Here is a 16,657-nt window from a genome sequence, read left to right as displayed (position 1 = left end):
ACAATTTTCTAATTCTTTCAGCTACATACTTCTTAAAATTAAACAGAAACTAGCTTTAAATTTTTGTTATTTAAGCTTTATCAATTATGAAGGTTATCTGAAAACTTTTGAGCCTAACATAGAAAGACGTATTATTTCTGTTAAATGTAATTTTATTTTTCAACAAAGTCTCCTTTTAAGTTGATACACTTTTTTCAGCAATACTCTAACCTCTTTAACCCTTCCAAATAGTAGCTGCTATCTTGCTCCCCAAAATAGGCATTTATGAATGTGATAACCTCCTTGTCTGACAAAAATCTCTTTCCTCCAAACAAAACTTTAAGGTTAGGAAATAAGAAAAAGTTGCTTGGGGTCAGATCTGGTGAGTAGTCAACCAATTCAAAGTGCAATTCATGAATTTTAGCCATGGTGACTGTCGAAGTGTGAGCAGGCACATTGTCCTGATGGAAAAGCACTTTGTTCTTCTTCAAATGTGGTTGTTTTTTTTGCAATTTCTAGCTTCAACTTGTCAAGTAATGATGCGTAATACTGTCCCACTATTGTTTTATTTTTTTTTGAAGATAATCAATAAATAAAATTCCCAAAAAACAGTCGCCATCACCTTCCTGGCCGATGGAACCATCTTCGCCTTTTTCAGAGCAAGTTCACCCTTTGCAGTCCAATGTTTTGACTGTTGTTTGTCTCAAGAGTGTGGTGGTGGATCCGTGTTTCATGTACAGTTATGAATCAATGCAAAAAATCTGACTCGTTTATCTTAAACTGCTCCAGCAGGGCCTTGGAAATGTTCATTCGAATGCGGTTTTGGTTCAGTGAGAAAATGCGGCACCCAGTGCGTGGATAGCTTACGAATATCCAATTCTTCAGTTAATATATGACAAGCATGTCCTTTTGATATGCCTACAGCCTTTGATACCTCTCTAACTTTAATTCGTCAGTCATCCAGTGTCTTGGTGAACCTTTTCAATGATATTGATGTGGTTGCAGTTTTTGGCTGTCCCAAACGCTCATCATCAACCATGCTGGTACAACTATGTTTAAATTCAGCTGCCCATCTTTTTACGGTGGCAAATGATGGAACAGAGACCCCGTAAAGAGTGTCTTAGTTTTAATTTGTGTAGGCATATTGACTTTCAAATGCAAGTATTTAGGTATGATACGATATTCAATTTTTTCCATTTTCACAAAAACACTAACAATGACTTACTCAAATGATTATCAAACAACTGAGCGTCCAAAATGGCTGATATTTTAGTGAGTACCTTTCAATGAATGCTCGAGTACATTCCCTAATTTTTGTTGACGAGTAATTTATCTGAGGCTCAAAACCTTTCAGACAACCCTCATATTATTAACTTCAACAATTATTATATGGTTTAGCTGCCTTTTTCAGAAACCATTTTTTATCTTGCCTCTAAAAAGGTATACACCTATTATATCACTTACCATTATAATGGAGTATGTAGTCCCACTACACCCATCTCTCCCTCACCAGTAATAAAGTTTCATGATTCTTGAAAATTGTGTATTTTATCAGTTTTATTGTTAATACAGCATGTCTGCTGTTAAGAAATAAGAGATGATTCCCAACATAATTGTTAAAATAAAGTTTTTTTTGTTTGGCTGATTTTGTTATTGTCATCAATAACCTAAGTAGTGAATTTATATTTAAATTTTCAATGCAAAAACGAGGTTTGAAGGCTGGAAATTTAAATTTTATTTAAGGAAATATTTTTAAGAGTATGATGTAGTGTGTTTGCATTTGTTAATGATGTCTGTAACAACAGTTTGGTATTTGTTTGCTGAATCATGTTTAAATCTTTGCTATTCAGTTTGTTAAAATAATTTATCAACAAATAACTGAAACTATTGCAATAATTATAATGATTACTTTTTAATTAAATGTATTCACATTTTAAAGCAATTTCCTAGATAGTGCAATAAAATTTAATGAAAAATTTATTAAATTTATCTGGTTTCTATCTTTAAAAACAATTACAATAATTAATAAATCTTTAGATTTCTTTTATGATATGGTTTATGTTGTATTTATCATTACATTCAAACAAAAGATTTATTATTCAAATTAAAGAAATTAATTCTCAGTAAATAAGTTACAGAATTAGAATGTTTAATAAACAAAGCCTTAAAAAAAAGTAGAGCATATATTTGTAATATATACATACCTTGCACATTAAATGTTAAAAATTCTATACACTTTTTTGTCAGTTTTTATAATTCATTCTGTTTGATTATAAACATGTAATATAATACATTCTGTTCTATCTTTTAACTTTTAACAAAATAAGTTAAAATTTGACACTTTAATCAAACTGTTGTTTATGATCATTGAATTACATATAGTGTTGATGAATAGTAAATAAATTAGTGATTCTCCTGAACACTTAGTTTAAATTTATGATGTGAAAATGAGTAAAAAAATATTAGTTTACTTATTCATTGAAGGTTACTGCAGGTACTTAAAATGGTTGTAGTTATGATAGATGAATTTTGTAAAAATGTGAAGAATGCTTAAGTCTGATTGTTGAGAATTAATGGTAAGCTACTCTTGGCAATACTATGGCGGGAATTAGGTGGGCAGTGTTGTAACACTAAAATGCAACGCAGAATTACCTTAAAATTATTTCTGAAAGACACTAAATATAATTATAAATTTAGGAAAATTTCTGACTCACCTATAGTCAGTGATTCATATATGATGTGGCTGTGTGGCTGACTGCTACTCCATGTAGTATGGAAAAAAAAAACAAAATATTTTGAAAACTGGTAATAATTTGGAAACTTGATAAGAATATTTGGAAACTGATAAGAAGGTATGCACATAACAAACAATAGGTAAAACGAACGAAATATTTCAGAATAATTTAATTTGGTGATATTAAATATCTAATTTACTAAATGCTTGATTCAATTAGCATTTTTTCAAACTTTCACCTTTACTTTCCTTCTAAACTGTAAATTTGCGGTAGTTCATTTTTACCGGTGATTCCTATTTAAAATTACCTCTGCTTTCTTAAATTTGTTCTATTTTTTCTGAATTCGATTAGCTTGTCAAATTTTTATTATTTTGGTTAAAATTTCACTAATGGATAATCTGTTAATTATTATTCTTTAAAAGAAATTTTAAAAAGATTAGAAGTTGTTGATACTTTCATTATTGCTTAAACGATAGTTTTATTTACATTTTGTAACCTCCATGAATTACCCAAAGAGTTAAAAGCTTGATACAATATGGTGGACGCAAGGTAGTTGTACGAGGACAAAGAAGATGCGTTGATTGTGTACATTGTTTTATTTCACCTTAAAAATTGATTACTAATACAAAATGATTTGCTAAGGTACTGTTCCTAAAGTGTTTCATTTAGATAACTTTATCTTTCCTTTTTTATTTTATTTTAACTTATTTATTCGGAATTGGCCCGCTCCTAAAATTTTGGCTATTGCATTTTTTAACTGTTTGATTTTTGTTTTTTTTTTTTAATTAATAACTTCAATAGTAATAACTGGACGGAATTATTTGTGTTGTTAAAGTTTTAAGACAGTTGTTATTGATTTATAGTTACTATTTGTTTCTTAGTTTTAACTTTACTTTTGGCTCCAAACTTCATTGGTTATGATTCTTATATTTTTTCACGTATCACTGATTAAATAGACGGTTATTTTAGAATGTTGTGGTTCTGTGTATTAGATAATATTTTTGTAATTATAAGTAAAAATATATTACTTGAACATTCATTGTGCGGTTTTTTTTTGCAGTAAACACAGAGTGATAAAGTGCATTTAGATTCTATTAATGTTGTATAGTGACATAGATTTATCTGAGCGGCCTGTTTGTTTGTGATGAACTTCAAATTCTGTACATTTGAGCTGTGATTTTTGTATTTACATCAGCATTCTATTTTGTAGTGATCTAGTTTGAACACCTTCAAGTCTTTTATTGCAGTCAAAGTTCTTGTTTTCATTTATTATTTCATTGAAGAACCAGCTATTACCGATCTTGTAAGGGGAATTTAATTTATAGTTGGGAGTTGATTGCGTTACAGTGCATGCTTACTTTTGGATCTCATTAATGTTTTTGGTATTTTTTACTTTGTTGTTTACGTAAGGATTGTATTATAGACTTAATGCTTTACTTGTAAAATATTCAGGTATTTTGTAATTAGTTTTTCCTTGGCATACATTAAACTTTTTAATAGATTTTAGTATACATTAAGATTTATGGGTTTTAAATTTTGTGCTGTAACTTCATTTTATGGTTAAGCTAACATTTTATTTTGTTTGTTTTGGTTTGTAACATCAGTAACATCAGTTACTTTCAAGATTGCTCTTGGAACTGAAATTACTGTGTTAGGTGTTCTGTCACATATATCCTGACCAACAGCATTAAAATTTGTTGTATCCTTAAATTAACTAAAACATTTTGTCTTGTTTTAAGTAGTGCTTATTTTTAATATTCATACACATTTTATTTGACTGTCAAAAACCACATTGCCAAATTCATTGTTAACAATTATAATAAAAGATTTTATTAAATTAATTTAGCTTCTTTTAATTTTATTATAATCTTTACTTTTATAAAGTAAAATAGTAAGTTCTTGTGTAATAAACTGTGATTTTGCTTTATTGACTTTTAAAAACTTCTAGCTAAGGTTATGTAATATGATAAATATTTTGTATTTATCATATTACATGTAATATGATAAAATTATTATTTATCTTAAACATGTAATAAATCTAAAAATTATGATTTTTTAAATATTTGAGATCTTCTAATGTTACTGTGGTTTTGGTTTTTCTAAGGATTTTATTTTAACGTACATCATTTAGTAAGTGTGTCTTAATAAAAATACATTTGAGTCTCTTTGTTGAGGAGATTACACTTTTATTTTTCTGCATTCTGGTTTATTTCAAATGAATTATTAAACTAACAGTATGATTTAAAAATTGTAAATTTAGGAAAACACACATTTACCAATCCCAATTTAACAGTGCTAATTACAGGATCCCATTAAATAGTGAAGCTGTGAATTGTACAATTTGTTGCAAGTAACTATCCATGCAACCAGCTAAACCAGTTCAGGACTTTAGTATAAAATCAGTCTCTTTAAACATACAACCCACATTCAAGATTTTAAAAATAAAACATATGTTTATTCACATGTGCACTGCCTTAGGAAAGTTTTCAGATTATCAGTATAATGTACAGTAATATATGTATATTTACATGTACTTTTATTTTATTCAGTGCCTAGTAGTAGTAGTACTAGTAAGGGCTGTTAATTTTCTTGCAATTTATTAAAAACTTTAACAATGCAAATCATTTAATTCTTTTTTGTTAACTTGAGATTCTGTTAAGTGGGTTCTACTTTAATGAAATTAGAATTATAGATGAATAATCACCTAACTGTCTTGGCTTTTCCAAAATCTAGTAATAATCTTTAAATTTTTGAACATTGACCATATTTATGTACACAATTACCAATATGATTACGTATTAACATGCACTTAAGTGTGGGTTATATTTTCACAGAATTTACAAATTGCCTGTAAAATATCACATAATTTTTTAATTATGCTAAATTTTTAGTTTCATTTCTAATTATCCATAAGATTTTATTAGTTATTATTTATCAGCGTTGTTGTGGTTTATTTGGTTTAGTTAAGCATTTATTTTCTTCTGTAGAAAAATATTAGTAGAGTAAGAACTGATAGCTGCTCTCATTGTAAATTTTGTTTAATTTTAATAAGTTATTAATGCTGTGTTGATAAATTGCTGTAATTGTTTTTCAGATTATTTAAAATTATGTTGATATTGTATTATAATTTTATTGATCTTGCTGCATGTCATCATTCTTCCTGCTTCATTACTGTTTTCAATACCACTCTTAGGTTTAATCCAATTCCATTCTGATTGTTGAAAACAGATTGTATCTGTTAAAAAGTATAATTCAAATATAAAATAAAATAAAATTGTAGCTATTTTAAAAATTTTAAATTAACTAAAGCAAACATGAATAAAGTGAAATATTCTTATCAATATTCAAATAACATTTTAACTTGGGATAAAATGGCCTGTGATGTTCTTGATTAGAATAATTATTTTTAGTAAGTCATGATTTCTTACTTAATCATGAGAACAGTGGATTGTTAATATTCAAAATCACACTAATATATAAATCAAAAGTTTGTATGTTTGTTGTTGAATTACACAAAAACTACTGCACCAATTTTGTTGAATTTTTTTTGTAGAAAAACATATAAGCATATAAACATATAAGTAGTATCCAGAGCTGCTGAGACTGATGATCCATTAAATGAATGTCAAAGGGCTCAAGCTACATGTCAAGTACATGGATAGCCAGAAATAGAAAATATACATAGAAGAAACATAATCTTTTTTCTTCTGTCTCATTTTTATTTTAAAAAGTAGTAACAGAACTAATCAATTTTCATATTTGTTCTCCCACTGTCAACAACTTGACAAGTAGAAATTCATAAGATATGTACCAGCTGATAGAACAAACTATTTACTGCTACAATTGATATATTTTGTAGCTATTTTTCATTAAAATAACTGAATGTACAGATTTCTATTTAAAAAACAAAAATGACAGAGATAGACAGATAACACAGCATCTTTAGGCCTGTTTTTCTTATACTGGTATTAGGATTATACTTCTGAAATATTGAACAACCCTTTTTTTTATACAACCTGTTTTCTCCAATTTCAGTTCAATTTTCTTGTGAACCACCAGGGAAAGTTTACTGTGGGCTCTAAACAATTCATTAAACTCAGTGTATTTGGTAAACAGGAATGCTTGTAAATAATATATTTATATTTATATACTATATTAATATTTCATGAAGTTTCCGTCATACATTATAGGTATAATTTATCATATTAAGGTTATCAAGATGATGAAAAATGAAAAACGTTCATATAAACGCAGAGAATGCTTTGTTTTTAAATTATGGTTGGCAAAAGATTTTATCCAGATTTCTGCTCTAAGGTCTATATTCAAAACTATGCAAATTTTTGAGCAAAATTTGTTGATTTATATGTACTTTTACATTGGAAATTTACAAATGGGTCCCAGAATGTATATACAGTAGTTTCTGAGAAAAGTTTCCCAAAAGACCAAAAAATTGCTGTTGGAAAAGCTTTTTTAGGTTTGATGTAATTTTACTTAGTTAAATGTTAATAACTTAATAAAATTTTAAAATTTTATCTACAAATTTTAAATTTGTAGATAATTTAATTTTGAGAAAATTGAAATAATGTAAGTTAAAACCAAATAAATTTATTTTTAACCCATTTTTATTTGAAAAAAATGAAATCACGGTATTGTGATTTGTAATTAGCCTAAAAATGCTTATTTTCATATATTTTCAAAAAATATATGAAATGCATCAATTTTTATGATTCTTTTTTATTTTATATAGTAAGTTTGTATGATGGTTGTGTAGTAAGTCTCTTCTAGATAACACTAGGAGGAAATGTTTTTTTAATGAAAAATTGAATGGTCATGTTTAGAATTTGAAGGACATATTTAACATTCCTTAGTACTGAATTGTGTAATGATATATGGAATGATGTCATGATTTTCTCCGTCTTTTATTTTTTTGAAGAAAATTAGTTAAGAGAAAAGATGAAAAGTAATATATATATATTTCTGTATTCCAGAGATACCTTAGCATGTGCTGTCTTTTTTTATCTTTTCTCTACATACTTTTCATCCTTTTATTAAGATAACATTTTTTAAAATGTTTTAGTGTCCCTTTTTTTTTTAGTTGTTGTCATTTATTAAATTAAGGTATCAAAATATTAGCATTAGAAAAAAAATTAAATATTTAGATTGTTTAAATTTAATGTGTTAATAGTTTCACTATTAACAGTGTTTATTTTTGAATTAACATTTTTTTGTTGTTTGTTTCAGATAGATCAGTCTTGTACTCTGAACTTTTTTAACAGTAACTGTATCGACTCACTCCATGTTTGTCTGGGTAAACAGAGAAAATCAGAACTGGCTCGAGAAAACAGCCAGTACCTTCAGTCCTACCGAAAAATGGCCAATACCATATCGAATATGAAAATGACTAATCCATTAAAAGGCCTTGTGAGTAAGAGGCGAAATCGATATACAAAAGATGGATTCAATTTAGATCTCACCTGTATCCTTAAAATATGCTTGATCTGTATTTCTGTATTACATTTAGTTATTAAACAAACTATATATATGTAGTTTATTTTTTTTGAAAGTTCTGATAATTAATATATTGACCATTGTGGTAATAAAATTTAATATTAAATAAAATATAAACTACCAGAATACAATAAATATGATAAATCCTAAATTAAATAAGACAGCAGAATTGGCATATTTGTCCATAAAATATTTCAAAATTCTCAAAAAAACAGTTTCAACAAACTAACAAATTATAAATAAATATGTTTTAATATAATTACAGAATCTAACAGTTGAAGATGCAGGATTCCATGAAAATCAGTTCTTGGAATTAGTAAGGTAATTTTAAGTAATCTATTTACTGTGTTTTGATGGTTTATATTTCATTTAATATTTTATATATATATCAGTATTATGTTTTGTGTATGTAATTTATTAGTTAATTTTTGCAAATCTTTTTGTAAATAATATTTTATGATGAAAATTTTTCATACTGATCGATGGTAGAAATAAAGGGAATCTTGCGTTTATGTAGATATAGGAATCAAACAATAATGTCTTTATAGATTTCGTTGGACAGCCGATTGGCTGATCTGAGTGGATATATACATACTCTCATTGGAAAAGTACTAGCCAAGCCAACCAGTAGAATGTGCCAGTTAAGACCTTAAAATGGTGTAATATATACTGCAGTTTTTTCTTATGATTTAAAAAATTGTCTCTTTATTTAAACATTTTTTTCAAATATTGCCACTAATAAAAATTGATTAAAAAAGATGGTTAAGTTTCTGCTATGTAAAATAGAGTAAAAAAAATCCAATAGCAATTTTATCTACTTTTCGACCTTTGGGACCCATTTTCATGCATAATCAGTTTATCAAAAAACTTTAACCATTTTTTCTGCTAAAAGCTAATATTTTTTGAAACCTAAATAATATTTTACTCGCTTTTGGCAAATCAACAGATTATCTTAAAAATCAACTGATTGCTCTTACAAATAACAGATAATTGCTCTTACAAATCAACAGATTATCTTAAATTTAAGACCTTTTAATGAAAAATTAATAACAGATAAAGTGGCAAAAACAGGTAAGATGACGCCTATTAATAATGTATTAGTTTGAATATATATATTTTGTGGAAAATGCTAATAACTTTAAACTGTTACTTTGCAATTGTCCTATATCAGCATAGCCATGTGAGATAAACGAAATAATACTTGTAGATTGATATTCTTGTTGTGAGCAATGAACCATGTCCTGAGTAAGGGAATGATTTTTAAGATGGACATTTACAGATAATGGAAGTGCCAAAATAAGCTGTCGTGTAAAGGCAGCAGCAATTGATAGAATTTTGGATAGCATTGAAGTATTTATAAAATTCCATATGAGTTGATAAAGAGCCTGTGGAGTGCATTTGAGCCATCTCCTGAAAAATCTTCTTTTTTATGTTGGTTGTAGTTATAAAATGCCTTAGTATTACAATGTAAATGGAGAATTGCAACTCTGTATGTGAAAGCTGAGATCGTATAACTTTATTATAATGAATTTTACTTTTTCTTATAGTAGGAGGGATACTGTGAAAAATAGATTGGTGTAGAAAAACTAAAAAAAAGGGCAGTATTAATGTACTAACCCTAAGGGAAAAGTAGAGGAATCTGTCTGTTACATGTTAAAGAAGGACTTAACTATTTGGTTGGCAGAGTGAAATGGTAAGGGAAAAGACAGAAAAACTTAAGAAAGGGCTTAGTACTTTTTTTTTATTGTTGAAGAGACAAGGATTGGTATTTTTATAATGTGGAAAGATGTGAGGCTCTATGTTGAAGCAGAAATAAGCTGTTCAATATTATGTTCTCATAAAAGTGAAAAATAAATGGAGGGATTTCATACAAGTATATGTTCCACAATGTAGGAACCAGAAGATTAGATAAGTAATTAGAGAATGAAATTACAGATAAACCAATAATAATAATAATAATGCTTAAATTGAAAAGATAAATCAGGAGTCAAGTTTACTAATAATTGGTTTCCACATTATAGAAATAAAGAAAATGATATATAAGTGTAAAAGAAATTACTTATACATTGGTAACATCTTGTTTAGGAGAATTCGAGGAAATTACTTGATGTAGATTGCAAAAGGAGAACAAAAACAGTCATTGTGATTGAAAAACAAATAGAAAGAGTTGATGGATAACACTATTTCTGAAAAAGAATGTGGAAGGAAAATAAAAGTATGGAAATTAAAATATAGGAAAGTAAAGGATAAAAAACTATAAAATTATATTTATTATAAATTTATTTATTATAGTGGGGGTTTGTCTTAATAATTTCCCATGTCCTTAAAATGTATGAAAGTATATTGGGAAAAAATATGAAAGTGGAATATAAGTTAGAAGAAAAAAAAAAGGGCTCCAGAAAAGAAGTCCACACTTGATCCAGGTTTTGCTGTGACAGCTGATTAAGAAGAATCAGGAAAATGAGAAAGACCAGATTATATAATCTGTTTAAATATAAAGAAAAACTATGATAATGACACTCAAAAGATAGTATGCACAGCATTAAGAAGGAAAGAGGTGTTTCAGAAATTGTAGTCATAATTAAAGGAATGTACAAAAATTGTGGAAACAGTAAGGACCTTGGACAGGGACTGAAAATTTTGTAGTGGAACTGCACTAAGCTGAGGTAGTGAACTCTCACTTTTGTTAATATCATTGTTATAAATCAGATTCATAAGAAAGTGAAGAAGAAAACAAACAGAGTAGAACAGAAAGAAAAACTAGATGATAGTTATTTGTTGTTAACATTATTATCTTGGGGAAAAAGGAGGTTGTAACCCAAAATGACCTTGCTGCTTTAGTCGAAAAAATTAGCAAATGGGAGATGCAAATAAATATTGAGGAAAATAAAACACTTAGTATTGACATGGGATAGTTGAAATGGAAGATGCAGTCTAAAAACATTTTAGGTGTTAAATACTGAAGAACGGAAGATCAAGTAAGGAGGATTTTATTCCTGTTTGTGGGAAGGTTAACAAGGTTGGAAGGATAAATAAATATGTAGTGCAAACAAACAATATTCATGAATTAATAAATCCTGTTCTATATGGTCTTGGGTGACTACATTGAAAGAAGTTCGTTAAATTTAGACTACGGAGGTAAAGTTTTTGAGAAGCACAGTAATGAAGTTACAAGAAGGATCTTGTAAGAAATTCTGCAATAAAAGAAGACTTAGGATGTGGAGCACTATAGGAGAGAATTCAACAGGTAAAGATGAGTTGAGTGATTACAAAGAATGGGAGAGTAACAAAAGACATTTTTACTTTAAATAAATTATGAAGACAACGTAGAGGAAGATCAAATAATTATTAGTATGGTCAAATTATGTAAAGAAAGATTTAAAAAAAGAGAGAGAGATGAAAAAAGTTTTTGAGGGAGTATGATGACAAGACAGATTTAACCTAATTCTATGATCTTTAAACTGACCTCAGTCATAATTTTAGGGGGAAAGGAGGATGATGATATACAGTTTTAGAGAAAATTATTATGTACTAGGAAAGTGATTTCAATAACTTTATGCCAAGGTAGCTAAATTGAAAAAAATAAATCTTGCTATCTCTGAAGTTGGGTAGTTTTAGAAAAGGAAGTTAATAGTGAGGAAAACCTTCCTTTCTGTGTTTGAATAAAATTATTAAAAAACTTCAACAAAGTATTTAGGTTTGCAGTGAAGCATATTTAGTTATTTTAAGTAGTAAAATACAACATCCAAATTAAAATTAATATTGTAAACCAAATTTCATTCTACTAGTAAAAAAAATAAAAAGGTTAAAATTTGTTATTACACACACATTTGTGATGATTGTGTTTTCTGCTCAAAAATTTCTTGAATTTCAGAAGAAATGAGTGTGCTCCAGAGATAACTGGAATGTATAATGATCTAGTACTTTCTATTCAAGCTTTTGGTAATGTTCTGCCAATTTTTTTTTTTTTAATATCGTCACAAACTTTAAGCTTATACATGGGGTATAGAAATGGAATTTTGTAGCATATGAAAAATACCATGCCTGACCGGGATTCGAGCCTGGGACCTCTATATGAAAAGCTGAGACACTACTACTCCACCATGGAGATCGGCAGATGTATTATTGTTGAACACATCCTCTTATTCAAGTAACCAAGTGCATTTCTGCACATTTTGCCTTATCTAATCATTTTTATACATTTGTGGTAGATGTTGATAGATGTTGAATTTTAGCGCTATATTTTCTACAATGAAAATATTAATTGTTGATTGAACTCTACACTCACCTGAGATGACGGTCAATACAGTTAATGAAATGTTTCTGAAAAATGTCTGATGTACTGAAAAGCTTGGAGCTAATTGATAATGTCACAGACAAGACGTTCCTGACCAGGTTGCATTCAAAAGTGTCAGCTTATGCCTTTCATATATGCAAATGATGGTTACTTTAAAAATGACTTTCATTAACTTAAAGAAAAGATATTTCATAAATGATGCATAATGTGGCAGTTTGACATGATACAGTCCCAGTGAAAAGTAATTTCAGCTGCAGTTGAAAATTTGAGGAATCATGTGGTTATTATTCCCCTAGCGTGTACCACCTTGAATTGACAAGGGTTGAAATGGTGTGTGAACGTGTCCGATATTGTGACAGTTGATCAAATATCTTAGATTGAAAATTTGCACGGGCAAAAATGTATTAAATTCATATTGCTTTGCCTGAAGTTGTGATGAACAGACAGACTGTAGTTCAGTTCCCCTTGGGGAATCCTCTTTTGTAAAGTTTGTGCAAAGGCTAGACTTTGCTAGACTGAAAACATCAACAGATAAACTTCAACAAGTTTAAACTTGTATAAGTTCAAAAGTTTAAACTTTTATTAGATCATAAAGTTATGTGCCATCAAGTAATATGTAAGGAAATATCACAGTGGGGTTCCAGCAACAATAGTAATCTGAATTTTGAAAAGTGATTTGCAGGAAAGAAAAAATTCAGCCTGATCTCTCACTGCTAGATTGCTAAACGAAGAGCAGAATCATGTATACATTATAACTATTAAATCAAAGTTTGTTGTTGAGGATTATGCATTCGTGTTTCAAATTGGGTGTTAATAAAGACACTGAACTGCAGGCTAAAATCTTGCTCACAATTGTAGAAAAACATCATCTTCCCTGTAACCCAAAATATTTCATCGAGTATAAGCAGTTAATGATTCTTGCTTATGATTACATGTGTGACAGCTGTATTATCATTACTTAATGCAAAAATTGCCCAAAAACTGATTGATTTTGTTTGGGAATTTGTGATCAAGTTTCTAATAAAGTTTGACTTAGAAGTTTTACCTTATGGACCTTAAGTCCATACATGAGTTCACCCGACTTTTACTGATTTCCAGAATTCTAAATTAAAAGATTGCATGTGTGGACAGTATTTTTCCTTTGTGGAGCAATTACCCACCATATCTGAGGATTGAACAAAAGTAGTTAAAAGTACCTTAAGGAATAATAATTGTTTAAAAATATTATGGACGAATAGAAAAACTAAGGATTGCAACATGCAGTTATTTTACCTGATATAAAAATTACATGTAAATGGAAAAAGTGCATTTCTGAATGAACCTTGTATGCTATATGTCGTTACTATCTTGGATTACATTTTTAATTTTTATATTACTAAAAGTTAAGTAATTTACAGAATGTGGTCTGATACTGTTAGATTTCTCTCTGTGCTGAAATTTTGCTAATATTGTTTTCTTTACAACAGTCTATTGAGCATGATTGTATTTGTATTATTGCATGAAAACACATTAACTGAAAAAAGTGTTTCACTTGTATTCATATGAGATTTAGTTGTGGCAATGAAAACTAGTGAAACACAAATTTCCTGCTTTGAACGTACCACAACATGATATCTCTATTTATTGATTAAAGTTATCTACTTCACAAACTGTGTAATATTAAATTCACTTTTTTATACTGAAAATAAAGTAAATATAAATTGTCATAATTTATTTTATGTTTTTTGCTGTTTTATAATGATTTGAAAATCATGTATAAAGGATTTGAAAATTATATTTTGGAATATTTCAGTGAGAAGTGTATTCATTACTTTATATATTCTGTTTGAATTTTTATTTCATTCTTGGCACTTTTTAAACTCAAAATATTAAAAGTGTAAAAGGTTGTTAGAAAAGGGATCCACGTAAAAAAATCCACTTAATTCTTTCTAGTGTCTCAGAAATACTGGAAAATGTGGGCATGAAAATAAAATAATTTTTTATTTCATGAGATGGGTAAAATAATAATTAGAGAATAATTTTTACTTTAATTTTAGAAATAATATTTAAAAGAAATTAAATATTTGAGATAAAATAAGTTACTGATATATTAATGAAATGTAATTTTTTTCTGAGAAAGATTTACTTCCATTGCGTAATTTTCTAGCTTCACTTTCTCTTCCTCTCCCTCATCCCCCTCTCTCAGTAAATATGTTAATACCTGTGAACTTTCAATTTGTTCACCAAAGAAACTTGGCCGTTTAGTGAATATCAGTCACTATTGTCAAATAAAATGGATGTGAGTGGTACATCAGGTGTTTTACTGTGATCTCTGCTGTGTGAAATTATTAATAATACTTTAATAATAATTATTTAAAAAAAATCTATCCAAAACTTCAAACTGTACATACTTAGAAAATCTGTACTATTGAAAAATTGAGTGTGTGTATGCGTGTGCATAACGCTAATACAAAATTGAACAAAACAAATTTATGTTTAATAAAGGACCAAAAATGACCTGATGACATCAATTGGCACTTTGTACCAAACTTGATAGTTTTTGAAATACAAGGGATATCAGGGTATCACGCGAGAACCAACTGACCGATTACTTTCAAATTTTCAGGATACATTTGTGTTATCCCAGCTAAGGTTTTAAGCCATAGATTGAGCCTCTAGCTCCCTTTTGAGGAGTGTGAGGTGTTATCAGAGCTTCTGTATCAAGAATGAGGGAAATGTTTTCAAGCTTGAATTGTCATTTATCAGTATTATTTCTCGCAACCATGAGGATAACGACCTCAGTGGGGTCCAGGGGAGTGAGTGAACCCTGACTAGTTAGTATGTATTCAATAAAATGTTTGATAAAAAAGTAATGAAATTATTAAAGTTTATAAGTACATTTTTTCATCTCTTTAAGTAGAACATATTTGTTGTTATTTTTTCTTTGTTAAATTAAAATTATATAACTATTTATCTGTATTTTTGAATACTATTATATGAGTTTTACTGAACTATCATAAATAATAGTTTATTAAAAGTTGACAGTTTATAAAAATTACTATTTACTGTATGAATCATGTAGAATCAAGTAGAAAACATAATAAAAGCAATTTAAGTAAATTAAAATAAATATTGTTCCATAATTCGAGAGAAGAATAAAAGGTATAAAGTTTACATTTTTATAACATTATTTTTAGGTTGGTACTTAGAAACTAACCCCTGAAAGAAACTACGGAGTAAGTAATACTGGCAAGCTATAACAAAATTATAAAGGAGGAGAAAGTTGAATCCGTTCTGTCAAGGATGTTGAGTCCTTTAAAAGGAGAAAGTTTACTCCTTGTAAAAAGCACTTTTATTATTTATTTCTTTAGACTCAGAAAAGATTTAAGCTTACTACAGTTAGGCATTCTTGTTCCGTGTTGACTGCATATAAGATAGTGCTAGTAATTGAAATCCAGTGATCAAAACAATCATAAAACTATGCTAAAGATATTAATGCTGCATTAGTGTCATAAAAAAAAAAAAATGTGAAGGAAGTTTATTTTTTGTACAGAACATTTAAATTACAATGGGATGCCATTTTTTAAATGTCCAACCACCCAGACTGCTTATATCCACAGTAGCAATTAAAAAAATTAATACACTTGAAAGAATGTGAAATATTGTTCGAATAAAGCTTTGCTTCTACAGGAAATTTATTTTTATTGATTATTGTCTTTACTAGGTTGTTTAGTTGACTTTTTTGCAATTTGTATTGCTCAAAACAAATGTAAATTTATGCATGTTTTAAACTAATTATAAAATTAGCTTCTGAGCAGATTAATGGAGACACATTGATTGGTCACGCATGAACTATAATGTAACTGTATCCTGGTCCACCACAAGAAAATGTTCATGAAGGTTTGTTATTACTACAGAGTAGTTAGAGCATAAAAAAGAATGCAATTCTACATAGATTCTTTGTTTAAAACAATTACATGATCTTGCAGCACAAAAAAGAAAGTAGAGATGATAGAAATCTTTTTAAAGAAAAAATAGTGTTTTTAAAGGTGTTAAGATTTTTTAAGAAATTATTCATTTTTATAAAACAATAACTTAACTCAATTTCTATTCAGAATTTTTTTTGTAAGTTTTTTAAATTATATTTTTTTATTAAATA

At 28.2% G+C, this 16,657-nt stretch overlaps 1 protein-coding gene across 6 annotated transcripts in view; it reads left to right on the top strand.

Annotated features, from left to right (window-relative positions):
• The first annotated feature begins 3,233 nt into the window (after nucleotides 1–3,233).
• LOC142325138 (phosphatidylinositol 3,4,5-trisphosphate 3-phosphatase and dual-specificity protein phosphatase PTEN-like) overlaps nucleotides 3,234–16,657 on the top strand; it is a 138,531-nt gene continuing 125,107 nt past the window's right edge. For 5 of the 6 annotated variants that reach the window (XR_012756515.1, XM_075366733.1, XM_075366911.1 and 2 more), the window contains exons 1-2: nucleotides 3,234–3,356; nucleotides 7,956–8,190. Coding sequence is in view for 5 of the 6 variants with exons in the window: in XM_075366733.1 (XP_075222848.1) it covers nucleotides 8,085–8,190 (106 nt within the window). In the remaining variant the exon portion in view is untranslated. The remainder of the gene's footprint in view (nucleotides 3,357–7,955; nucleotides 8,191–16,657) is intronic. The other variant, XM_075366643.1, reaches the window with a different exon arrangement.

The sequence above is a fragment of the Lycorma delicatula genome, chromosome 1 (genome assembly GCF_047948215.1).
Source record: "Lycorma delicatula isolate Av1 chromosome 1, ASM4794821v1, whole genome shotgun sequence".
Lineage (NCBI taxonomy): Eukaryota > Metazoa > Arthropoda > Insecta > Hemiptera > Fulgoridae > Lycorma > Lycorma delicatula.
This window is presented reverse-complemented; position numbering and strand designations above follow the sequence as displayed.